The sequence below is a fragment of the Dendropsophus ebraccatus genome, chromosome 2, assembly GCF_027789765.1.
Source record: "Dendropsophus ebraccatus isolate aDenEbr1 chromosome 2, aDenEbr1.pat, whole genome shotgun sequence".
Lineage (NCBI taxonomy): Eukaryota > Metazoa > Chordata > Amphibia > Anura > Hylidae > Dendropsophus > Dendropsophus ebraccatus.
This window is the reverse complement of record NC_091455.1, coordinates 158,904,056-158,931,135: the sequence shown is the minus strand read 5'-3', so window position 1 is coordinate 158,931,135 and position 27,080 is coordinate 158,904,056. Positions and strand designations below refer to the sequence as shown.

Sequence of the window (27,080 nt, the reverse complement as noted above, 5' to 3'; positions counted from 1 at the left end):
ATGACAAAACGCATGCAGTCTGAATATGTCTCTAAGTTCTGATGGTTATTTATGTGCAGTAGCGGTCTTTGGCACCAAGCATACCAAGCGATCGCTTGGGGCCCCCAACATCCAGGGGGCCCCCACGCCCCGCTCTTGTGCTCAAGACCGCTGGACAGGGCCGCTGCCCCGCTCGCTGCTGCCATCTGAACTGTAACTATGAGCACTCGTAATAAGCGCTCATAGTTACATGCAGCAGCACTGACAGGGCGGGAGACATTGGCCCCCTTCCTGTCAGTCACTCTTGTGGCCGCAGGAAGGGTTTTCCCTGCTGTCACAAGTGGCAGCTTTGTCCCTGCGGTGCCGGCGCTCCAGTGACATCACTGGAGCATCGGCGCCAGGTCAAGGGGAGCGCGGCCTCTTCCTGCGGCCACAAGAGTGAAGAGAAGAGGAGACGCCCGGACCCAGGTGAGTATAAGTGTTTGTTTTATTGTGTTATATACTATATGGGAGGGGGAGCACACAGGGGTCTGTTTAACTGGGGGAGCGCACATCGGGGGTCTATATAAATGGGGGGAGCACACAGGGGGGGCTATACAACAGGGGGAGCACACCGGGGGGCTATAGACTACTGGGGCTTCACAGAGGGGTCTATATACTACTTGGGGCAGCACACAGGGGGTCTATATACTACTTGGGGCAGCAGAATGGGGTCTATATACAACTTGGAGAGCACACAGGAGGTCTACATACTACTGGTGGGGCACACAGGGGTCTATATACTACTGGGGGAACATACAGTGGGGTCTATATACTACTTGTGAGGCACACAGGTGGTCTATATATAACTGGGGGAGCACACAGGGCTCGGTATACTACTGGGGCAGCACACAAGGGGTCTATATAATACTGGTGGGGCACACAGGGGGTCTATATACTACTGGGGGAACCACACAGGGGGTTTATATACTACTGGGGGAGCACACAGGGGTCTATATCCAAGTGGGGGAGCACACAGGAGGTCTATATCCAAGTGGGAGAGCACACAGGGGGGCTAAATACCCCTAAGGGAGCACACAGAAGGCCTATATACTAGTGGGGAGCACACAGGGGGTATATACAACTGGGGGCAGCACATAGGGGGTCTATATACAACTGGGGCAGCACACAGGAGGTCTATATACTTCAGGGGCAGCACACGGGGGGCTGTATATAACTGGGGGAACACACAGGGGTCTATATACTACTGGGGAAGGCAAACAAGGGGTATATACTACTGGGGGCAGGACACAAGGGGTATATACTATTGGGGGCAGCACACAAGGAGTTTATATTACTGGCGGTAGCGCACAAGGGGTATTTACTACTGGGGGCAACACACAGCAGTCTATTGTTTTGGAACGCGTCGAGGGGGGCCCCAGACATAACTTTGCTTGGGGCACCAGAAATGCCAAGACCGCCCCTGTTTATGTGTAGACTCATATAAAGTGTAAATGCTAGTGTTTGTGTTAGTAATGGAACAAAAGATCATTTTTAAAGTTTAAAACTTTTGGAGCCCTTGTGTCCAAACGAAATATGTGTTCGGCTTCGATATGGAGCAATTTTTTTTGCCAATCGCCACCTCTAATAGGTTTACTCACTTTTGTAATGCCATAGAAAAGGAAAGAAGAGACATTACCTGCATGTATTTGAGAAAAGTGTTTGGCCGCTCCTGAAGATTTACAGGATGAGCCCTTTCTGATATCCGCTAAATGTTCATTAATGCAGTTTTTTAATTTGCGAATTGTGCATCCTACGTATTTAAGTTTGCATAAGGTACACTCTATGACATATACTATGTGATGTGATTCGCAATTAATAAAATCATGGATCTGGCGTTCATTTGTATACGAGCTGTTAGTGTATGTGTACGTGCTTTGAGTGTATCTGCACGTACTACAACGTGTTTGTCCACATTTGTGGGAGCCCATGCAACTCACCCGTGATGTTTGTGGGGAGTTAGTTTTTAACATACTGGGTGATATCATATCCCCCAATTGTTTGCCTCTACGGGAAACACAACGATATCCTCCTACTATGATACCAAGTGTCTCGCCCTGTCTTAAAATGTGAATGTTTTTATGTAGTATCTTAACAATTTTATGGTATTGCTTAGAGTAACAAGTGGAGAAGGTTATGGGTGTAATATTTCTCTGATCTTTTCCTTCTTCTGATCTATCATCCTTTCGTGAGTTACTTATGTTTTTATTATTATTTGTTCGGTTTTTTTTCTGTTGTTTTTCCTTTAATAATTCAGTTCTCGATTTTCCTGCAGCTATACTACGTGCTCTCTGGATGTTTTTAAAACTGTAGCCTCGTTGAATGAGGCGTATGGATGCTTCATTCAAATGTTGTTTTGCAGACTCCTTGTCTGAGCATGCCCTTTTAATGCGTGTGAACTCGCCCACTGGTATGGCTCGTATCGTGTGGGCTCGATGTTCACTACTGGCATGCAGTATAGTGTTCCCTGCCGTGGGCTTACGGTATAAGGATGTTGTTACCTGTCCTGTTGATGCAGGGGCAGTTAAGCTGATGTCCAAAAATGGAATCTGAGAGTTTTGTACTTTGTGTGTGAAATGTAAATTTAAATTATTCTGGTTGATATATTTCACAAACTTAGTTATATCTGCAGGGTTGCCAGTCCATACGATGAGTATGTCGTCTATGAAACGACCATACCACCGTATGGACTGGCAGAATGGATTATCTGATGAGAAAATGTGCTTCTCCTCCCACCACGCCATGTACAATCCAGCTAGCGTGGGTGAGAAGCGAGCACCCATTGGTGCTCCTTGCACCTGAAGGAAAAAATCATTATTAAATGTGAAGAAATTGTGCTTGAGTAAATAGTAACCTCTATGATGTACTCCCTCAATTCCATACTGTATTGGCTGTATTTGTAAAGATGGAATGCCAGTGCCTGTATGGCCAGTTCGTGTGGAATTGAGGAGTACAGAGCACAAACATCGCAACTCAGCCATGTATTGCCTGGCAACCATTCAAAACCCTCAAATGTTTGTAAAACTGAGCCACTATCTTTGAGGTAGCCAGGTACCCTTTTCACTAAGGGTTGTAACAGACCATCTACCCATTCACACAGGTGCTCATTTAGGGAACCCACACCTGAAATTATAGGGCGGAGAGGGGGCGGGGATACCCCCTTGTGAATTTTGGGTAATCCATAAAACGTCGGTGTGATGGGATTTGGGCACCAAATATGTAGCCTCCTTCTCACTTAATATGCCCAGGTGTACACCTTCTTGTATTATTCTATGCATGTGATTACTGAAGGTTGCAGTGGGATCCTGGTCCAACTGTTTGTAAGTGGCCTTATCCCTTAGGATGACGTAGGCCATGTCCAAGTACATAGTTTTATCCAGGACTACTATTTTTCCGCCTTTATCGGCCATCTTAACCACAATGTCAGAATTTAGTTGGAGATCCCGTATGGCCTTCCTTTCCTGCCATGTAACATTGGCCTTTTTAGCTTCGGATTTCTCTGCCTCATATAACTTGCGTAAGTCCCACTCCATAGTATATTGAAACTGATCCAGTGCATCTACCCTTTATTTTTTCGACTAATATGCTGGATTCTTATTTTGTTGTGATAGACTATGAACCGACTCACTACTCAATGGAGTGGTCTCCTGGGCGAGATCCATGAGTTGCAAGAGGTTAACTTGATCATCAAACAATAAGTTACTGAATTCGTTTGTCAGTGCACTCTCCATTTCCTCATCTGGAACTACTGTCCTAGTATTACCTGTATGAAATAAATGACGTTTCAAAGTAAGGAGTCTTGCAAAACGGTTAACATCCATTAATGTTTGGAATAAACCAAAATTGTTATTGGAGGGAACAAAACTTAAACCTTTAGAGAGTACATTTAAGTGATTTGGTGTCAATTGAAAAGAAGACAAATTAACAATACTTTCATATTTCTCAGGTTGTGCTGTATTGGAATATCTAGGATTATTATGACCCATATCTTCATTTACTTCCTCTGATGGTAAGATTTTTTTAATAGGATTTTTTATGTTTCCTGCCTCCACGTCTGATCAGTTTTTTGATGGTCCTGGGATATTCCCTTCATTGTTCACAGTGTTGGATCTTGTTTGTCGTTTATAGGTTGGATCCACATTGTTAGTTTTACGTGCACCTCCCTGTCTTTTATAATATTTACTTTTTGGGGGGTTTTGTGTAGGTTGGTTGTAAGTATTTTCTTGACTTGTATCAGACGTAATGTCACAATCGGAAGCTTCCGTTGTATCCAAGTCAGTGGTATCGAAGCTAACATGATTGTGATGTTGTTTTTTGTTTTTATTTTTCAAGATTGATCGTGGTTTCGTGGGTCTGTGTAATTTCCAAGTATAGATTTGGTTGAGGGAGTAATCTTCGTTGTCTCGTTGGAATTTTTTCATTTTAGTTGTTATAGTATAATTTTCCAATTCCTTAATTTTTTTCTTTTGTTTTGATATTTAGATCATTGTATTCCTTAGTATTAGATAATGGTTGGAGAGATGTTTTTACTTCGTCTAATTGTGTTTTGATGGTTTCCAACTTTTTCTCCTCATATCTAACTATTGTTTTGATGAGCTTAAGAGAGCACTCTGTGAGTGCTTCATCCCATTCCTGTTGGTATTCATCTGGCAATGTTGTAGCAGGTGTTTTATAAATCCGCAGTCCGCGGGGTATCATTTGTTTTTCCAGATATGTGGACAGCGTGTTGAAATCCCACCAGACACGTACTTCTTGGGAGCGTAATTTTTCCCATTGATTAAACAGTTTTCCTTAGTAAAGCCAAAGCCATATCCATGGCTCCAGTCTGCACTCCTTATGCCTCTATATATATATATATATATATATATATATATATACTACCATTCAAAAGTTTGGGGTTACATTGAAATGTCCTTATTTTTTAAGGAAAAGCACTGTACTTTTCAATGAAGATAACTTTAAACTAGTCCTAACTTTAACCTCTTAAGGACCCATGACATACCGGTACGTCATTGATCCCTGTCACTTAAGGAGCCATGACATACCGGTACGCCGGCCCTTTAACGGGGCGCCGTGGCCGGCCGAGTCCCGATCGGGGGAGATAGCTTGCTATAATACATAGCAGGCCATCTCTCCCTGTCGGCACGGGGGGTGGTTAACCCCCCCGTGCCAACGATCACTCCTGTTGGCTGATCAGTTCGGATCAGCCAATAACAGTATTCTTCAGCTTTCCAGGTCATCGGTAACCCGATAACCCGGTAAGCAATGTTGGTCGGTGCTGTCCGAGACAGCACCGACCGCCATTACTGTTAAAAGTAATGGTAGCCACGGTGCCACGTCCCGGCCAGCCGATCACGGCGATATTAGTCTACAAAGTGTAAAAATACCTGCTCTGATCACCTCAGCTATGTAGCTGAGGTGTTCAGAGCAGGTATTGGCCCATACTCACCTGATCCCGACGTCCGGATCGGTGTGTTCCGGGTCCCACGGCGTCTTCTTCCGGGCGGCTGTGTTCGGCTTTCTCCGTCGCTTCAACTTCGGCTTTTTCCGACTCCCGTTGTACGTCTTCAGCTTTTTGTCTTCTACTGCCCCCCTAGTGGCTGATAAGTGTATATAAGTGTTTTGCTTGCGGTCACAAGAGTCCAGCTCCGTCTTCCCCCGGCTGCTGCGCGGCTGCCGGGGGTGTCGGGATCCCGGCAGCGCGCGCATCTCATAGCTCCCTGCGCGCCTTGGGCCCTGACTTCCGCTTCCGGCGCGCAGGGAGCTCTGGGATGCACACGCTGCCGGGGATAAGACGTGACACCCCCGGCAGCCGCACAGCAGCCGAGGACAGACCAGGAGGAGTGAGGATCGACGTAGGAGCGTGTTGTCAGGTGAGTTAAGTTTTGTTTTTTATCAGCCTGCAGGGTGGGAAGAAGGAGGGGGGCATCTATGAGGGTGGGGGGAAGGAGAGGGGCATCTATGAGGGTGGGGGGAAGGAGGGGGGCATCTATGCAGGTGGGGGGAAGGAGGGGGCATCTATGCAGGTGGGGGGAAGGAGGGGGCATCTATGAGGGTGGGGGGAAGCAGGGAGCGTCTATGAGGGTGGGGGGAAAGAGGGGGCATCTATGAGGGTGGGGGAAGGAGGGGGGCATCTATGAGGGTGGGGGGAAAGAGGGGGCATCTATGAGGGTGGGGGGAAAGGGGACCATCTATGAGGGTGGGGGGGAAGAGGGGGCATCTATGAGGGTGGGGGGGAAGAGGAAGCATCTATGAGGGTGGGGGGGAAGAGGAAGCATCTATGAGGGTGGGGGGGAAGAGGGGGCATCTATGAGGGTGGGGGGAAGAGGGGGCATCTATGAGGGTGGGGGGAAAGAGGGGGGCATCTATGAGGGTGGGGGGAAGGAGGGGGGCATCTATGAGGGTGGGGGGGGAAAGGAGGTTGGGCATCTATGAGGGTAGGGGGAAAGAGGGGGCATCTATGAGGGTGGGGGGAAGAGGGGGCCATCTATGAGGGTGGGGGGAAAGGGCCATCTATGAGGGTGAGGGGGAAAGGGACCATCCATAAGGGAGGGGGGAAGGGGACCATCTATAAGGGAGGGGGAAGGGGACCATCTATAAGGGAGGGTGGGGGGAGAGGAGGCCATCTATAAGGGAGGGGGTAGAGGAGGCCATCTATAAGGAGGAGGGAGAGGAGGCCATCTATAAGGGAGGGGGTAGAGGAGGCCATCTATATGGAGGGGGGAGAGGAGGCCATCTATAAGGGAGGGTGGGGGGAGAGGGGGCCATCTATTTGGGGAGGCAACATAGGGGGAGAGGGAATACACAGAGGGGGGCATATATTATTAGGGGGTCAAATAGAGTCAGGGCTACCCACTAAATGAGGGTGTAAAGGGGACAGTACAGATGTGCAGTGTGTATAGAGATAAGGATGGTGCCAGAGTGAGGAGTCTAATATGTCTGTCTGGCAGATTCTGTGGATTAGTGGCTCGGAGAAGTTCTCATAATGGCCCAGGACGGATGGAGAAGATGAAAAGGAAAGAACTCCGATCAGAGAAGACGTCCCCTGTGAGTCACCTGATATACCTGCACTGTAATGTATATGGTGTATAGAACCTGTGTTGAGCTGGAGCCACCTCTATATGACTGGATGAGGTGATTTAGTATACTGGATTTGGTCAGTAACAATATGGTGGTGATGGTTGTGGTGTGGCAGTAACGTTTCCTTCCTATATACTGGTATTATTGGTAATATTGGTCTCAGTATACAGGATCTGGTCGGTAACAGTATGGAGGTAATATGTACGGTGATAATACTTTCTCTTCCAATATGCTGGTGTTATTGGTAATATCTGTCTTGGTGTGTGTGTGTATATATATATACACACACACACACACACACACACACACCAATAGCATCACTTGGTCGTGAAAGGAGGGGGGGGGGCAAGTTGGCCTCTCGCACCAGGGCCCAGGAGACATTAGCTACGCCCCTACAGTCCAGGGGTGTCCCAGGGATTCCCAGGCAGCACAGGTGACAGGCTCGAACTGGCTTGGCGTCCGCCGGGGGCCAGGGTAAGTACTTCTGGCGCAGGGACTTCAAGCACTAACAAGCGCTCCTGTGTACAGGCTAGGGGCGGACGCTGAGCTCACTGGTACCGGTGCTTCTGGGGATGCTGCCCCCCCTTGCCACCGTATTGCTGTCCCGGCAGCACACGTACCGGTGAGCTTAGCGTCCGCCCCCAGCCTGTTCTTCCGGCACAGGAGCACTTGTTAGAGATGCACCATGCGCCGGAAGTACTTGCCCCGGCGGACACTGAGCCACTCTTAGCCCGACACCTGTGCTGCCTGGGAATCCCCAGGACGCCCCACCCGGGAGAAGAGGAGAAGACAGCCGACAGGGGAGTTAGGTGAGTTGTGGTTTTTTTTATTTTCTATCTGCTTTGCAAAGGGGGATAATACAGGGTGGGGCCATCTATGGGGTATATACAGGGGGGCCATCTATGGGGAATATACAGGGGGGGCCATCTATGGGGGATATACAGGGGGGCCATCTATGGGGGATATACAGGGGGGCCATCTATGGGGGATATACAGGGGGGCCATCTATGGGGGATATACAGGGGGGACATCTATGGGGGATATACAGGGGGGACATCTATGGGGGATATACAGGGGGCCATCTATGGGGGATATACAGGGGGCCATCTATGGGGGATATACAGGGGGCCCATCTATGGGGGATATACAGGGGGCCATCTATGGGGGATATACAGGGGGCCAACTATGGGGGATATACAAGGGGCCATCTATGGGGGATATACAGGGGGGACATCTATGGGGGATATACAGGGGACCATCTATTGGGAATATACAGGGGGGCATCTATGGGGGATATACAGGGGGGGCATCTATGGGGGATATACAGGGGGCCATCTATGGGGGATATACAGGGGGCCAACTATGGGGGATATACAAGGGGCCATCTATGGGGGATAATACAGGGGTGCCAATCTATGGTGGATTATACAGGGAGGTATACAGGGGGCCATCTATAGGGGGACACCATGAGGGGGCATTTATAAGGGGACCAAATGAGAGGGCATCTATAGGGAGACAACATGGGGGACCATCTTTAAGGGGGATGGACAACACGGGGGGTAATATATAAGGGGCCAACAAGGGTGGCATCGGTAAGGGGGAATACACAGAGGGGCATATACTATAAGGGGATCACATAGTGTCAGGGCTATCCACTAAACGTGGGGGTAAAGGGGCCAATACAGATGTGCAGTGTGTATAGAGATGAGGATGGTGCCGGAGTGAGGAGCCTAATATGTTTCTCTGGCAGATTTTGTGGATTCGTGGCTCGGAGAAGTTCTAATGGCCCAGGAAGGATGAAGAAGAAAATGAAGGAAACAACTCCGATCAGAGAAGACGTCCCCTGTGAGTCACTTAATATAACTGTACTGTAATTTATATGGTGTACAGAACCTGTGTAGAGCTGAGTGTGTTGATGGCGTAGTGGTCGATTGAGGGGGTGGGGGCCCCAATCAAAAGTTTTCTATGGGGCCCAGCCATTTCTAGTTACGCCCCTGGCCCCTGTGTTGCCAAGACAGTTGAACCCACCCACAAGTGACCCCATTATGGAAACTACACCCCTCAGGGAATGTAACAAGGGGTGTAGGGAGCATATGGACCCCACTGGTGACGGGCACAAATGTGGAACAATGTGGCGTGAAAATGAAATATTACATTTTTTACACTATAATGTTGGTTTAGCCTTAAATTTTTCATTTTCACAAGGGGTTAAAAGCGAAAAAAAACACACAAAATGTGTAGAGCAATTTCCCCTGAGTCCGAAAATACCCTACATGTGGACATAAAGCGCCATGTGGGCGCAGGGCAAGCCTCCGAAGGGAAGGAGCGCCATTTGGATTTTGAAGGCTGGATTTGGCCAGAATGGATGATGAACGCCATGTCGCATTTACAGCCGTCGTGCTGCCAAAAAACTGGAAACCCCCCACACGTGACCCCATTCTGGAAACTACACCCCTCAAGGAATCTAACAAGGGTTGCAGTGAGGATATGGACCCCTTGATGACGGGCACATTTGTACCGTAAAGGGAAAAAATGAAAATTTTCCCTTTCACGTCACATTGTTCCACATTTGTGCCCGTCACCAGTGGGGTCCATATGCTCACTGCACCGCTTGTTAGATTCCTTTAGGGGTGTAGTTTCCAGAATGGGGTCACTTGTGGGGGGTTTGCAGTGTTTTTGCAGCACAAGGGCTCTGTAAATGCGACATGGCCCTTGAAATCCATTACAGTGAAATTCAGCTTCCAAAAGCCAATTGGCGCTCCTTCCCTTTAGAGGCTCGTCCTGCGCCCTTTATGGCCACATGTGGGGTATTTCCGTATTCGAGAGAAACTGCGCTAAGCGCTTCGTGTTGTTCTTTCTATTATCCCCTTCTGAAAATGAAAAATTAAGGCTAGAACAAAGTTTTAGTGTAAAAAAGTGAATTTTTCCTTTTTTACACCACATTGTTCTGAAAATCTGTGAAGCACCTGTGGGGACCAGATGCTCACCGCACCCCTTGTTACATTCCTTGAGGGGTGTAGTTTTCTAAATGGTGTCCCTTTAGGGGTGTTTTTTATGTTTTGGCACCCCAGAGCCTCTGCCAACCTGAAGTGGTACAGTCAAAAATGACCAAATATAACGGAGGCGTTGAAATTCACTAGGCGCTCCTTTATATCTGAGGCTTGTGGTTGTGTCAAATAACCCATATGTTGCCCTATTGCGCTATTTCTATAAACTGCAGAAAAGGGGCAATCAATATTGGGGTGCATATATAGGTAATAGGTTTAGAATTATGAAAAATATTGGATTACAATAAAATCTCTGCACAGAAAATTAAGATTTTCAAATTTCTTACACACTTAGCTTTTATTTCTGTTATTTCTGTGACTCCCCTAAAGGGTTAAAAAACTTTCTGGATGTGCTTTTGCAGAGTATGGGGGGTGCAGTTTCTGAAACGGGGTGCTTTGTGGGGCTTTCTAACATTCATATACACTTTAGACCTGAACAGGTCCCTAAAAAATTTTGATTTTGAAATTTTACAGAAAATATGGAAATTTGCTGCTAATGTTTTACGCTTTCTATTGTCTAAAAAAATGAAAGATAGTTTAATAAATGCTGCCAACATAAAGTAGACATGTTGTTAATGCTATTTAATATATAATTTATGTGGAATAACCATTTTCTGTATAAGCAGAAAAGTTTCAAAGTTGGAAAAATGCAATTTTTCACAATTTTTCACATTATTTTGGATTTTTTCATAAAGATTAGTTATAAGTATCGACTCCAATTTACCAGAAATGTAAAGTACAATATGTCACGATAAAACAATCTCAGAAGCAGCAGGATAGGTAAAAGCGTTCCCAAGTTATTAATGAATAAAGTGACACAGGTCATATTCATAAAATTTGCCTCGGTCCTTAAGGGGTTAAACAAATACAATCTATAGATTGCTAATGTGGTAAATGACTATTCTAGCTGCAAATGTCTGTTTTTTGGTGCAATATCTACATAGGTGTATAGAGGCCCATTTCCAGCAACTATCACTCCAGTCTTCTAATGGTACAATGTGTTTGCTCATTGGCTCAGAAGGCTAATTGATGATTAGAAAACCCTTGTGCAATCATGTTCACACATCTGAAAACAGTCTAGCTCGTTACAGAAGCTACAAAACTGACCTTCCTTTGAGCAGATTGTGTTTCTGGAGCATCACATTTGTGGGGTCAATTAAACGCTCAAAATGGCCAGAAAAAGAGAACTTTCATCTGAAACTCGACAGTCTATTCTTGTTCTTAGAAATGAAGGCTATTCCATGCGAGAAATTGCTAAGAAATTTAAGATTTCCTACAACTGTGTGTACTACTCCCTTCAGAGGACAGCACAAACAGGCTCTAACCAGAGTAGAAAATGAAGTGGGAGACCGCGTTGCACAACTAAGCAAGAAGATAAGCACATTAGAGTCTCTAGTTTGAGAAACAGACGCCTCACAGGTCCCCAACAGGCATCTTCATTAAATAGTACCCGTAAAACACCAGTGTCAACACCTACAGTGAAGAGGCGGCCGCGGGATTTTGGCCTTCAGGGCAGAGTGGCCAAGAAAAAGCCATATCTGAGACTGGCCAATAAAAGAAAAATATTAAGATGGGCAAAAGAACACAGACATTGGACAGAGGAAGACTGGAAAAAAGTGTTGTGGATGGATGAATCCAAGTTCTAGGTGTTTGGATCACAAAGAAGAACGTTTGTGAGACGCAGAACAAATGAAAAGATGCTGGAAGAATGCCTGACGCCATCTGTTAAGCATGGTGGAGGTAATGTGATGGTCTGGGGTTGCTTTAGTGCTGGTAAGGTGGGAGATTTGTACAGGGTAAAAGGGATTCTGAATAAGGAAGGCTATCACTCAGTTTTGCAACGCCATGCCATACACACTGGACAGACCTTGATTGGAGCCAATTTCATCCTACAACAGGACAATGACCCTAAACACACCTCCAAATTGTGCAAGAACTATTCACAGCAGAAGCAGGCAGCTGGTATTCTATCGGTAATGGAGTGGCCAGTGCAGTTACCAGATCTGAACCCCATTGAGCTGTTGGGGGAGCAGCTTGACGGTATGGTACGCCAGAAGTGCCCATCCAACCAATCCAACTTGTGGGAGCTGCTTCTAGAAGCGTGGGGTGCAATTTCTCCAGCTTCCGTCAACAGATTAACAGCTAGAATGCCAAAGGTGTGCAGGCTGTAATTGCTGCAAAAGGTGGATTCTTTGATGAAAGCAAAGATTGATGTAAAAACAATGTTATTTCAAATACAAATCATTATTTCTAACCTTGTCAATGTCTTGACTCTATTTTCTATTCATTTCACAACGTACGGTGGTGAATAAGTGTGACTTTTCATGGAAAACACTAAATTGTTTGGGTGACCCCAAACTTTGAACGGTAGTGTGTGTGTATGTGTATATATATATATATATATATATATATATATATATAATAAAAATCAAAGTCAGTCTGTCTGTCCCAATTAGACTTCCAAACGCCTGAACCGTTTGACCCCAAATTTGGCACACAGATACATTGGGTGCCCGGGAAGGTTTTAGCGAAGGTTCCGTCCCCGCCAGATGTACAGGAGAGGAGGGGGAGGGGGAAGAGCGGCGCCCCATAGAGATGAATTGGAAAATCTCCTCACTGTAAACACAGGTGATCTAATTAGCTGCAGCAGACACGGCAGTTGGAGCCTTAGCAACCAATAGGATTACTGCTTTCATTTTCACAGGAAGCAATGGTTGCTAGGGCAACTGCCTCACAACATCCACAGTAATAACTGGTAGACCCCCTACTCCATCTATACAGTGCATGTATATACAGGACCCCCTACTCCATCTATACAGTACATGTATATACAGGACCCCCTACTCCATCTATACAGTACATGTATATACAGGACCCCCTACTCCATCTATACAGTACATGTATATACAGGGCACTACAGGACAGGTATACCAAACTGTGACTGGTTAACACTGCCACACCAGACCTGACCAATACCGCCATACTATGACTGGATAACAATGTCATACCAGACCTGACCAATACCGCCACACTGTGACTGGATAACACTGCCATACCAGACCTGACCAATAACGCCACACTGTGACTGGATAACACTGCCATACCAGACCTGACCAATACCGCCATACTGTAACTGGATAACACTGCCATACCAGACCTGACCAATACCGCCATACTGTGACTGGATAATACTACCAGACCTGACCAATACCGCCACACTGGGACTGGATAACACTGCCATACCAGACCTGACCAATACCGCCATACTGTGACTGGGTAACACTGCCACACCAGACCTGACCAATACCGCCATACTGTGCTGGATAACACTGTCATACCAGACCTGACCAATACCGCCATACCGTGACTGGATAACACTGCCATACCACACCTGACCAATACTACCATACTGTGACTGGATAACACCACTATACCAGACCTGACCAATACTGCCACACTGTGACTGAATAACACTGCCATACCAGACCTGACCAATACCGCCATACTGTGACTGGATAACACCGCTATACCACACCTGACCAATACCGCCATACCCCCCTTGAAAAGGCACCAGATTTTCTGGCAAGTCTGAACGGGAGGGTACTGCCCCTCTGCAAGGTGCTACCCTACGCACCAGACCATGGGTGCCTAATGGTAAATACGTCCCTGCAGGTATACAGGACACTGACACTTTATACCCGGGCAGCGCCGGGTACATTTTCTAGTATATATATGTTCCTATCAGTTTAATATCTGATACGTCCCCTATCTGGGGACCATATATTGAATGGATTTTGTTCTGTCCTCTCCAGGCATTGACCTGGTATTGCAGTGCTTCCAGGTTTAGTGCACACCACAAATGTGTTGCCTAAAAACAGAACCCCTCAAGGGTGCGCAGCCACACTCCCAAATAAAGTCGGCTGCATCCGAAACGGCATTGCAAGAAACATACCGTAAGTGGGGTGCGCAGCTGCACCCTTAGATCTAAGGCTTGCCATTGCTAATAAACGTTTATTTGGTAAACACTTGTTTGTTTCTGGCAGCCTGTTGCCATGGCAACAAAGTTGTTTATAACTTGCCTGGCAGGGCTGGTGATGTCATTAAGGCTGTGCTGACATATACTGTACAGCTGACAGAAAGGCTAGCAGTTCACTTGCAGGCAGGCAACCAAGCAGGTAGGCAGGTTGGTTGCTTGCCAGCAAGAAAGATGCAGGTAAGTGCCGTTTAAACCATTTAATTTGGATTCTTTAGGGGCCAGTGTATGCTTTCGTTAATACGGCTGCACCGATGAGAATTCACCATTGTTTTTCTTTAATAAATAGTTATCAATGTGTAGCTATCCAGACATAGATTAGATACATAGATAATCGTATAGACCGATTGATGGATGGAGAGGCAGAAGATGCAGGAAGACAGAACAAGGCAGGAAGGCCGACAGACAGAGGCGGACAGAGACAGACTCTCAATAATAAAAAAAAATAAAAACTGTTGTTATCAGTTTAATATCTGATACGTCCCCTACCTGGGGACCATATATTGAATGGATTTTTAGAACAGGGAGATGGTATAAGAGCTTGCTCTGTCCTCTCCAGGCATTGACCTGGTATTGAAGTGCTTCCAGGTTCACGGCACCTCCCAAATGTGTTGCCTAAAAACAGAACCCCTCAAGGGTGCGCAGCCGCACCTCCAAATAAAGTCAGCTTCACCTGAAATGGCATTGCAGGAAACACCACCCTAGTGGGGTACGCAGCTGCACCCCAAGATTTAAGGCTTGGCATTGATAATAAAAGTTTATTTGGTAAACACTTGTTTGTTTCTGGCAGCCTGTTGCCATGGCAACAAAGTTGTTTACAACAAGCCTGCCAGGGCTGGTGATGTCATCAAAGCTTTCATGACATATACAGTTGACCAAAAGGCTAGCAGTTCACTTGCAGGCAGGCAGGCAGGCAACCAAGCAGGTAGGCAGGTTGGTTGGTTTCTTGCCAGCAAGGAAGATGCAGGTAGGTGCTGTTTAAACCATTTAATTTGGATTCTTTGGGGGCCAGTGTATGCTTTCGTAAATACAGCTGCACCGATGAGAATTCACCATAGTTTTTCTTTAATAAATAGTTATCAATGTGTAGCTATCCAGACATAGATTAGATACATAGATAATCATATAGACCGATGGATGGAGAGGCAGAAAGAGACAGACTCTCAATAATAAAAAAATATATATATATATGTTCTTATCTGTTTAATATCTGATACGTCCCCTTTCTGGGGACCATATATTGAATCGATTTTTAGAACAGGGAGATGGTAAAAGACCTTGCTCCGTCCTCTCCAGGCATTGACCTGGTATTGCAGTGCTTCCAGGTTCAGTGCACCCCCCAAATGTGTTGCCTAAAAACAGAACCCCTCAAGGGTGTGCAGCCGCACCTCCAAATAAAGTAAGCTGCACCCAAAACTGCACTGCAAGAAACACCCCCTCAAGTGGGGTGCGCAGCTGCACTCCAAGATTTAAAGAGAACCAATCACCTAAATGTAACTGTCCCTATTATGAAAGTATATCTCTCCCTAAGTCTATTCATGAAGATACAGACTGCATTTGCAGTCTGTATCTTTATACTTTACCTGATCCTCTGTTCCCTGGCTGTTCCGGTGGGCGCCGCCATCTTGATGACGTCACTTGCGTTCCAGCGGTGCGTTCCAGCGTGACGTCATCAAGATGGCGCCGCCGCCGGAACAGCCAGGGAACAGAGAATCGGGTAAAGTATAAAGATACAGACTGCAAAGGCAGTCTGTATCTTCATAGATAGACTTCATGAAGATACAGACTGTATTTGCAGTCTGTATCTTTATACTTTACCTATCCTCTGCTTCAGTGCCGCACGGCCGGGCGCCGCCATCTTGATTACGGGCCTTGCGTTCCACCGCTGGAACGCAAGTGACGTAATCAAGATGGCGGCGCCGGCCTTGCTGCACCGAAGAAGAGGATAGGTAAAGTATAAAGATACAGACTGCAGAGGCAGTCTGTATCTTCATAAATAGATTAGAGAAGAGGGACTAGAAAATACACAGCGATCTTACGCTGTATAGCGCGAGATTACTGTGTATTAACGGAGCGGCGGGCAAAGGATCATGGGAACCTTTCCTGCCGCTCTGCATGACGGGAGGTTCCTGTCTCGCGCCGGCTCTTTTGAAAAGAGCCGGCTCGAGACAGGAAAGTAAAAAGTGAATAATTAAAAAACGTGGCAATAAAAATAATGAATTATATTTACAAATGTCAATAAAATGTTGATTTACATCTAATTAGGGAATAAAATTTTTTTAACTTTCGTCCATGATTGGTTCTCTTTAACCCCTTAACGACATCGGGCGTACCCATACGCCCCCGTTGCCTGGGCTTTAACGCAAACGGGCGTATAGGTACGCCCGATGTTTCCCCGATCGCTGTGTGTTCACACACAGCGGTCGGGGAAGATGACCTGCTATAAATCATAGCAGGCCATCTTAGCTTCACGGCACGGGGGGTGGTTAACACCCCCCGTGCTTACGATCGCCGCTATAGGCTGATCAATTCAGATCAGCCAATAGCGGCGATCGGAACCTTTCCGGGTCATCAGTGACCCGATGACCCGGAAAAAAATGGCGGTCGGTGCTGTCCGAGGACGGCACCGACCGCCATTACTGTAAAAAGTAATGGTGGTCACCGTGCCGCCGGCCCGATCGCCGTGAACGGCCGGTGGCACGGCGATCAGAGTCCCACAATATAGTAAATACCTGCCCTGGACCCCTCAGCTAGATAGCCGAGGGGTCCAGAGCAGGTATTTGTACATTACTCACCTGTCCCGGGCTCCTGATCGGTGTCTTCCGGGTTCGCGGCGTCCTCGTCTTCGTTCGGGTCTTCGGCTTCCTCCGTGACGTCACGTTCGGCTTCTCTCGGCTATTTTCGGCTCCAGCGTCGGCTTTTTCCGTATTTTGCGCTCTGCTGCCCTCTAGCGGCTGATATGTGTAATACACTTATCAGCAGCTACAGGGATGTTCAGAATATAGAAAGTTTTTTTTTTTATTTTTTTTTCTATTTTCCACACCCTATCGCCGCTGAGTGTTGATCAGCATCGCACGAAAGTGCGCTGCTAATCAGCAACTCCTCCTTTTTGGCGTAGGGTGTTTTTTTTCTATATTCTACTGCCACGGTCTGCTGATAAGTGCCGCACATAAGTGCGGCATTTATCAGCAACTCCTTTGTTGGCGTAGTTTTTTTTTTTATACTTACTGTAAAAAAACACGTAAAAAAACACTACATTACACCACACTACATTGAATAAAGTTTGACACTACACCACTACATACCCCATATACTAGTCCCCGTATAAAGATGGCCCCTAGGGTGTTTTCGGTGTCGGACGCATACGTTATTGCCTCCCACACCGAAACAGCCAGTAAGGATGAATGGGGGGATCCTTCTTTCCTCCATTCATCCTCATCATCCAGTGACGTGTCTGGGGGTAGCGTAGCGTACGCTGCCCCCCAGACACGTCTTTTCCGCCAGTACCGTCCCAATAAGAGATGGCGGTATGGTGTGAAATTCTACAAACTCTGTGAGCGTACCTCAGGGTACTCTTACAGATTTAGGGTACGTGCACACTGCGGAATCGCGACAGATAACCCTTCGTGCATACCGCAGCTGGCACCCGCCAGCGGACTGATGCAGGCGCGCGTCTCCGCCCGTGTCATAGACTCTATCCTATGCATGGGCGGATTCCATCATCCGTCATTCCATCAACACGTTGGACGGAAAACGGAATCCGCCCGTGCATAGAATGGAGTCTATGACACGGACGGAGACGTGCGCCTGCATCAGTCCGCCGGCGGGTGCCAACTGCGGAATGCACGAAGGGTTATCTGTCGCGATTCCGCAGTGTGCACGTACACTTAGAGTGTATGTAGGAAGGGACACCCGAATCCAGACCCAGATGCCCCCTCCCCCCCCCATCCTCGGAACAAGTGGGAAGATCGTCCGGGAACTGATCTTCCCACTGCTGGATAAAGGTCACCACCTGTACGGGGATAACATTTATACCAGCACCCCCTCTTCTGGTCCCTCGCTGCCCGAGCTACTGTAGCTTGCGGCACGATCCGAACATATCAGAAGTAGTAATAGAGCCCTAATATTTAGCAGCCATGGAGCGGACCCAGCGCTTCTGGATATGAAGGACCCCGTATCGCACCAGGACAACATTTTCCAGGTGACGTCCCCCACACTGGAAAACAGGAGACCCCAGAAGAAGTGCAGAGTGTGGGGTAACAGGGGGATCAGGAAGGACACCATTTACCAGTGTGACACCTGTCCTGATCCCCCCGGACTCTGCATACTGGATCGCTTCAAGGCGCACCACACGTCATCGGGGTTCTACATTATCTAAATTCTGTCCCTTATTCCTATTTCAGGGGTCACATTGATCCAGGGATTATTCTGATCGCCATTATGGAGTCGGGAAGGAATTTTCCCCTGTGACGAGGCTACTGTCGTCTGCCTCACGAGGGGTTTTTGCCTTCCTCTGGATCAACACAGGTTGAATTTGATGGACACCTGTCATTTCCAACCTTATAAACTAATAATTGCCCTAATACCCCCAAATAAATTAGAATTGTCCCTTTTCCCCAGCTAAGTAGGTATGGCCGCCATTCCCATTAGAGGATGCCATGATGCAATTACAAAGCCTCTGTGCGGCCAGGACAGTAGAAACCCCCCCCCCCCCACAAGTGACCCCATTCTGGAAACTACACCCGATAAGGAATTTAACAAGGGGGGCAGCGGGGATATGGCCCCCTGGTGACGGCCACATTTGGGACGTGAAAATGAAAAAAATTGTATTTTTTATTTTCTCGGCACATGTTCTACGTAAGTGCCCGTCACCAGTGGGGTCCATACCCTCACTGCACCCCTTGTTAGATTCCTTATGGGGTGTAGTTCCCAGAATGGGGTCACTTGTCGGGGGTTTCTACTGTCCTGGCAGCACAGGAGCTTTGTAATTGCGACATGGCCTCTATCCTCCATTCCAGCCTCTAAATGGCGCTCTGTCCCTTTGGTGACTTGCCCTGTGCCCATATGGCACATTATGCCCACATGTGGGGTATTTTCGTACTCAGGGGAAACTACCCTACACGTTTTGTGTTCATTTTCTTTTTTAACCCCTTGTGGAAATGGAAAAAAATCAAGGCTAGACCAACATTTAGTGTAATTTTTGTAAAATTTTTACTCTAAATCATTAATCTTGTCATGATTTTTTCATTTTCACAAGGGGTTAAAAGATAAAAAAAAACATTTAATGTGTAGCGCAATTTCCCCTGAGCACGGAAATACCCCACATGTGTACATAAAGCGCCATTCGGGTGCAGGGTAAGCCTCCGAAGGGACGGAGCGCCATTTGGTTTTTGAAGGCTGGATTTGGATGGAATGGATTTCGAGGGGCCATGTTGCATTCAAAAGGCCCCTGTGTTGCCAAGACAGTTGAAACCCCCCACAAGTGACCCCATTATGGAAACTACACCCCTCAGGGAATGTAACAAGGGGTGTAGTGAGCATATGGACCCCACTGGTGACGGGCACAAATGTGGAACAATGTGGCGTGAAAATGAAATATTACATTTTTTACACTATAATGTTGGTTTAGCCTTGAATTTATCATTTTCACAAGGGGTTAAAAGAGGGAAAAAAACAAAATGCGTAGAGCAATTTCCCCCGAGTCCGTAAATACCCCACATGTGGACATAAAGCGCCATGTGGGCGCAGGGCAAGCCTCCGAAGGGAAGGAGCGCCATTTGGATTTTGGAGGTTGGATTTGGCTAGAATGGATGATGAACGCCATGTCACATTTACAGAGCCCTCGTGCTGCCAAAACACTGGAAACCCCCCACAAGTGACCCCATTATGGAAACTGCACCCCTCAAGGAATCTAACAAGGGGTGCAGTGAGGATATGGACCCCACTGGTGACGGGCACAAATGTGGAACAATGTGACGTAAAAGTAAAAAATTTCATTTTTTCACTTTCATGGCACAAATGTGCCCGTCATCAAGGGATCCATATCCTCACTGCACCCCTTGTTAGATTCCTTGAGGGGTGCAGTTTCCAGAATGGGGTCACTTGTGGGGGGTTTCCAGTGTTTTGGCAGCACGAGGGCTCTGTAAATGTGACATGGCGTTCATCATCCATTCTAGCCAAATCCAACCTCCAAAATCCAAATGGCGCTCCTTCCCTTCGGAGGCTTGCCCTGCGCCCACATGGCGCTTTATGTCCACATGTGGGGTATTTACGGACTCGGGGGAAATTGCTCTACGCATTTTGTTTTTTTCCCTCTTTTAACCCCTTGTGAAAATGATAAATTCAAGGCTAAACCAACATTATAGTGTAAAAAATGTAATATTTCATTTTCACGCCACATTGTTCCACATTTGTGCCCGTCACCAGTGGGGTCCATATGCTCACTGCCCCCCTTGTTAGATTCCTTGAGGGGTGTAGTTTCCAGAATGGGGTCACTTGTTGGGGGTTTCCAGTGTCTTGGCAGCACAAGGGCTCTGTAAATGCGACATGGCGCTTGAAATCCTTTTCAGTGAAATTCAGCTTCCAAAAGCCAATTGGCGCTCCTTCCCTTTGGAGGCTCGTCCTGCGCCCCCTTGGCACTTTATCGCCACATGTGGGGTATTTCCGTACTCGGGAGAAACTGCGCTACACATTTTGTGTCTTTTTTTGCCTCTTATCCCTTTAAGAAAATGAAAAATTGAAGGCTAGAACAACGTTTTAGTGTAAAAAAAAAAAAAAAAAAAAATTTTCACGCCATATTGTTCGGAAAATCTGTGAAGCACCTATGGGGTCCAGATGCTCACCGCACCCCTTGTTACATTCCTTGAGGGGTGTAGTTTTCTAAATGGTGTCCCTTTAGGGGTGTTTTTTAGGTTTTGGCACCCCAGAGCCTCTGCCAACCTGAAGTGGTACAGTCAAAAATGACCAAATATAACGGAGGCGTTGAAAATCACTAGGCGCTCCCTTATATCTGAGGCTTGTGGTTGCGTCAAATAGCGCAATAGGGTCACATATGGGGTATTTCTATAAACTGCAGAAACGGGACAATAATTATTGGGGTGCATTTCTCTGGTAATAGGTTTATAATTATGAAAAATATTGGATTACAATAAAATCTCTGCACAGAAAATTAAAATTTTCAAATTCCTTACACACTTAGCTTTTATTTCTGTGACTCCCCTAAAGGGTTAAAACACTTTCTGGATATGCTTTTGCAGAGTTTGGGGGGTGCAGTTTCTGAAATGGGGTGCTTTGTGGGGCTTTCTAACATACAGGCCCCTCAAATACACTTTAAACCTGAACAGGTCCCTAAAAATATCTGATTTTGAAATTTGACTGAAAATTTGGAAATTTGCTGCTAATGTTTTAAGCTCCCTATTGTCTAAAAAAAATGAAAGATAGTTTAATAAATGCCGCCAACATAAAGTAGACATGTTGCTAATGCTATTTAATATATAATTTATGTGGTATAACCACTTTCTGTGTACGCAAAAAAGTTTCAAAGTTGGAAAAATGCATTTTTTCACATTATTTGGGATTTTTTCATAAAGATTTGTTATGAGTATAGACTCCAATTTACCAGAAATGTAAAGTGCAATATGTCACGAGAAAACAATCTCAGAATCAGCCGGATAGGTAAAAGCATCCTGAAGTTATTAATGACTAAAGTGACACAGGTCATATTCATAAAATATGTCTCTGTCATTAAGGCCATTTCAGGCTCTGTCCTTAAGGGGTTAAGGCTTGGCATTGCTAATAAGTTTGTTTGGTAAACACTTGTTTGTCTCTGGTAGCCTGTTGCCATGGCAACAAAGTTGTTTGCAACTGGCCTGCCAGGGCAGGGCTGGTGAGGTCATCAAAGCTATGCTGACATATACAGCTGACAGAAAGGCTAGCAGTTCATTTGCAGGGAGGCAACCAAGCAGGTAGGCTGGTTGGTTGCTTGGTAAGTAAGATGCAGGTAGGTGCCATTTAAACCATTTAATTTGTATTCTTTGGGGCCAGTGTATGCTTTCGTAAATACAGCTGCACCGATGAGAATTCACCAAAGTTTTTCTTTAATAAATAGTTATCAATGTGTAGCTATCCAGATATAGATTAGATACATAGATAATCATATAGACCGATGGATAGATGGAGAGGCAGACAGATGCAGGTAGACAGAACGAGGCAGGAAGACAGACAGGCAGACAGATCCTCCATAATGGGAAGTAGCTTTAAGGAGTTATCCAGTGCTACAAAAACATGGCCACTTTTCCCCCTCTCTTGTCTCCAGTTTGGGTGGGGTTTCAAACTTAGTTCCATTGAAGTAAATGGAGCTTAATTGCTAACCCCACTTGAAATGTAGACAAGAGAGGGGGAAAAGTGGGCATGTTTTTGTAAAGCTAGATAACCCCTTTAAGGTCCTGATAGAATCCCATTGACTCATTTCAGTGTAAAAATATATCTATTTAAATAATATAACTACATATGTATACCTATCTATATATTTTTATACACCAGGTGAGAGGAACGTCAACGAGGATTCCTTTTTCGCTAATAGGGCAATCCATACTACAGATTCTTATATTTGCTACTATTGTATTTACTATTTATTTATGCAAAGTTGTTTGCATTACATTAAGGCCTAGTTAGATGACCCAACGTCATACGTAAAGAGCACCAAGATAGGCACTTGTTTATCAAGTGCTTGAGCGTCAGACAGGGAGGGCCACATCAACAATCACTGCAAACAGTTGTTTTTTTTTATGGGTAAAAATGAACCAACTAAGTGTTCGTTTGTCAGCTGAACACTGTCCTCTAATACACCAGGTAACACTGGCCTGCCCAGTCCATAACCCCCCTGGAACTTTACCTTTGGTTTGGTCAAGATTTAAGAGATGATTCAGCAGATGTAAGAGTGCCTGGAGAGTGATTCATTTTACTGTAAGACAGACTAACTTGCAGTGTGATATGAAAACAGAAGAGAAACTACATTTTTTTAGACCTTATAGAATTTTAGTTACAGACTAGACCTACACTTGAGAAGCAGTACATAAGTTACACATATAGCACACTTACCACAGCAGTTATACCAAAGCATGATGCAATTTTGGTGTAAACCCACCTAGATCAACACAGATACAGGGCAAAATTCATTTAAATTAGTAGAGTAGTCTTAAGAAAAAAAAAATACACACTTTTATTACACTGTACAGATAGTAGATCAGTAACAAACAACATGGCAGCAATAATTAGAATAGTGGAATATAAAAAAGATACATTACATTTTTACATTATTTTTTGAAGTTCATATGTAAAGATAGAAAAGTAGCAGTTGACTAAAAATGTTACAGAGCCCAATGTTGGGATGAGAAAGAAAAACAAAAGGTATTGGTAGTTTGTTAAACCGACACTACATACTAGTATGGAAACATGAGTCACCCAATGTGAGAGGAATATTGCAATTGCTGCATAATGCGCTAATGTCAGTTTAAAGTGTTACTATCATTACAAAAAACTTTTGACATGTCATTGAGACAGATATTAGATCTGAGCTTCATTACAAGTCAGACTCTTGTTTTCTAAGGCTGGGTCCACACTGCGTTTTTGCAATCCATTTTTTTTTTTTTGGGGGGGGGGGGGGGGAATGCATGTGTGTACATCCGTTTTGATCTGTTTCTCCATTGACTTCCATTATAATATATATATATATATATATATATATATATATATATATTAAAAAAAAGGGGATCAAAACAGAGCCCTTTTTTCATAGATACAAAAATAAAGGTTAACTACGTTTTTGTTTACATTGAAATAACTGATCTGTTTTGATCCCTTTTTTTCTTAGAATGGAAGTCAATGGAAAAAAAATGGATCAAAACGGCTGCACACAAATGCATCCATTGCAAAAACGCAGTGTGAACCCAGCCTAACTTGGAGAATGCCAGCTCATTCTCTCGATCGGTACGAACACTTTTGACATGTCTCTATGACATTTTAAAAGTTTTTTTGTAACAACACTGACACTTTTAGCAAAGAAACACCTTCAAAAAGGTAAAAAAAAAGATTCCTTTAAAGCGACTCTGTACCCACAATCTGCCCCCCCACACCGCTTGTACCTTCGGATAGCTGCTTTTAATTCAAGATCTGTCCTGGGGTCCGCTCGGCAGGTGGTGCAGTTATTTTCCTAAGAAACTACTTTTAAACTGGCCTAGATTGTGTATGCATTAGGCTGGCACAACCTCTCTGTCCCTCCTCATCATTAGGAATGCTCCAGGCAGATTGTCTCCTATTCGTCAGCTGTGTGAATACTGAACTTGGGCTGGATCGTTTAGGACCTGTGTAGTGTTCAGCATGTAGAAAATGTTCCAGTGGCATTTCTAATGATGAAGAGGGTGGGGAGGAGGGACGGAGGGGTGGTGCAAAGTTAGGGCACAGATACTTCCGTTTGGCACGGGCTGCAAGATTAAAAGTTGTTTTTTAGGACAATAACTGCATCACCTGCCAAACAGACCCAAGGTCAGATCTTGGATTAAAAGCAGGTATCCGAAGGTGCAAGTGGTTTGGGGGGGGGGGGGAGATTGTGGGTACAGAGTCACTTTAAATAGCACTTAGACACAAATATATAAAATACACAATAACTTTGACCACTACCCTCTATATTATATATACATTTACAATGAAAAATGTCACTTTTTTGCCATCCATTTCTGTGATTGCAGATTACACTATACAAGATTTTCCTATAATCAGTAACTACAGAAGATAAGTAGACAACATCTGTAGCAAAGTTACTAATTGTTCTGCACCAATAAGAACACTTACAAAAGTGTACATATCCTTTGTCAGAAAGAGCAGTTTATGCAAAAATATTTTTATTTCACTTTTACCACCACCTGAAACAGTCACGTACTACTCTAAAGTAGTGGTTGATTATTTTAAACTCAATTTTTCATTGTTCATTTGCTTACTAAATGCAAAATTTGAAGGTGTTAGCACAAGATCAAAAGCTATTCTCTGTCTACAGGATGAGCAAGGACAAGTGTGCGTAACTTCTTCTTACAGCTGGCTTTCCTGCAAAATGGTCCAGCAATTTTATGTTGTTCTTCATGTTTTTTATGCAGTGTGTTCATTTTTCCACAAAATACTTTCAGCACATGTTTTTTGGTTTTCATTTTTAAACCCCTTTAAGACAGAGCCCTTTGATGCACAAAAGTCCGGGTCAAATAAATGCAATGTTCCTCCCCGCCTTCTAAAAGCCATAGCGCTTTTATTTTTCACCTACAGGGCTGGTTGGGGTGTCATTTTTTGCTCCATGCTCTTTTTATTAATCATATTGGTGTTACAGAAAAATTTTGATTGCTCTTTATAAATTTTTTTGTGAGATATAATTGAATAAAATCAACAATCCTGGCGCGTTTTTTTTGTTTCCGTTTACGCCATTCACCTGGAACAATAATGTTATATTTTAATAGATCGGACAATTCTGCACAATTTATATTTTTATAATGGACAAGGGGGTCTTTTAAACTTTTATTGAGAGGGTTGATAAGGGGTTGTTTTTAATACTTTTCAAAACTTTATTACACATTTACTGTAAAATATGCAATCATTAGATTGCATATACTGATCTATGGTTTGCCATAGCATAGCATAGATCATAGTTATCGGCGATCTATGTATAGAGCCTGCCTGAGAGCAGACTCTATACATGGATCGATGAACCGAAAGGACGGAGGTAAGAAGCTGCGGGGGTCCCGATCACTCAGTGATAGATGCTTGATCTATAGATCGCGGCGTTTAAGGGGTTAATGAGAGTCAGCTGCGGAACTCAGCTGACGCTCATTACCTCCGGCGCTGGACACAGATGTGAGCAGGATAGCTCTGTCTGCACACAAAGCCCCAGTCAGTGTAGGAACGTATATATACATTCCTACTGCACAGGGTATGTGCAGTAGGAACGTATATATACAGATTACTGACGTGAAGGGGTTAAAGAAAAAGCAAAGGTGTGCGACACATGCTTTAGAAAAAGCAGAATGTTAGAGGGAAGAGGTTGTACAAAGCTTACCAGAAAGCAGAGAGGGAATACAGTATACAATCAGGAAAGGCAAATCACACAGAATGCAAAGAAACATAGAAATTTAGGGTAGAGAAGAGAGGCTGCAGTTCTTACCACGCCATCCTTCCTACCAATTCTCGTACACGCAGGCAAGTATGATGGAGGAGTCTGCAGAAAAAGTAAAGGAAGATGCCACTTTCTACACAGTATTAAAGACACACAATTGTAAGACCACGAAATACAATTTATAAACATTTTAACTATTTTCAGGCTCTGGAGACTGTAGGAATTCATAGGGGTCTGGAATGTCTTGCTGTTCTCCAACACTGAGACGAGAAGGACTACCTGTAGTAGAAATAAAACAAGACACTTAAAATAAATCCATACAGCAGGCAGTTTGAAGGCTGCCTATCCCTGTACATTCTTTGACTGCTGACAGATATTCCCTTCCTGATGGATTCACCTCTATATGAATGTAGAAAAAAAAAAAGGAAAAAATTGGTCAGCTCTCCTAGAACACTGTTCACACTAGGCAGGAGCACGTTGCCATGGCTGAAATTGCAAACACACAAAAACACAGAAAAATGCAACAGCTCACCGCAACAGCAAGATACAGACCCACCATAGACATGAAAATAATTAAAAGCAGCCCCCCCAACTGCCCAAAAAATTCCCACAAAAATAATCAGTCTCTTGGTTACTATTTGCAAACAGCGTAAACTGCCTCACCACGATAAGGTGGACTCATATCGAGGCAGACCCTACACTGTGTGTACATACAGTGTAGGGTCTGCCTCGATATGAGTCCACCTTATCG

At 45.1% G+C, this 27,080-nt stretch overlaps 1 protein-coding gene, 2 non-coding genes and 1 pseudogene across 9 annotated transcripts in view; 3 read left to right on the top strand and 1 right to left on the bottom strand.

Annotated features, from left to right (window-relative positions):
• Positions 1–13,839: 13,839 nt before the first annotated feature.
• LOC138785001 (U2 spliceosomal RNA) lies at positions 13,840–14,002 on the top strand (annotated as a pseudogene).
• A 597-nt stretch (positions 14,003–14,599) lies between these two features.
• On the top strand, positions 14,600–14,782 carry LOC138784990 (U2 spliceosomal RNA). Its single transcript, XR_011362003.1, has one exon. It is a non-coding gene; the product is annotated as a U2 spliceosomal RNA (small nuclear RNA).
• A 551-nt stretch (positions 14,783–15,333) lies between these two features.
• On the top strand, positions 15,334–15,519 carry LOC138784991 (U2 spliceosomal RNA). The gene has a single exon (XR_011362004.1). It is a non-coding gene; the product is annotated as a U2 spliceosomal RNA (small nuclear RNA).
• Positions 15,520–23,374: 7,855 nt separating this feature from the next.
• The window catches only part of BRD9 (bromodomain containing 9), a 38,104-nt gene continuing 34,398 nt past the window's right edge, over positions 23,375–27,080 (bottom strand). For 6 of the 7 annotated variants that reach the window (XM_069958583.1, XM_069958584.1, XM_069958585.1 and 3 more), the window contains exon 16: positions 23,375–26,608. In XM_069958583.1, the coding sequence (XP_069814684.1) occupies positions 26,520–26,608 (89 nt within the window). In that variant the 3' untranslated portion in view covers positions 23,375–26,519. The remainder of the gene's footprint in view (positions 26,609–27,080) is intronic. The other variant, XR_011361726.1, reaches the window with a different exon arrangement.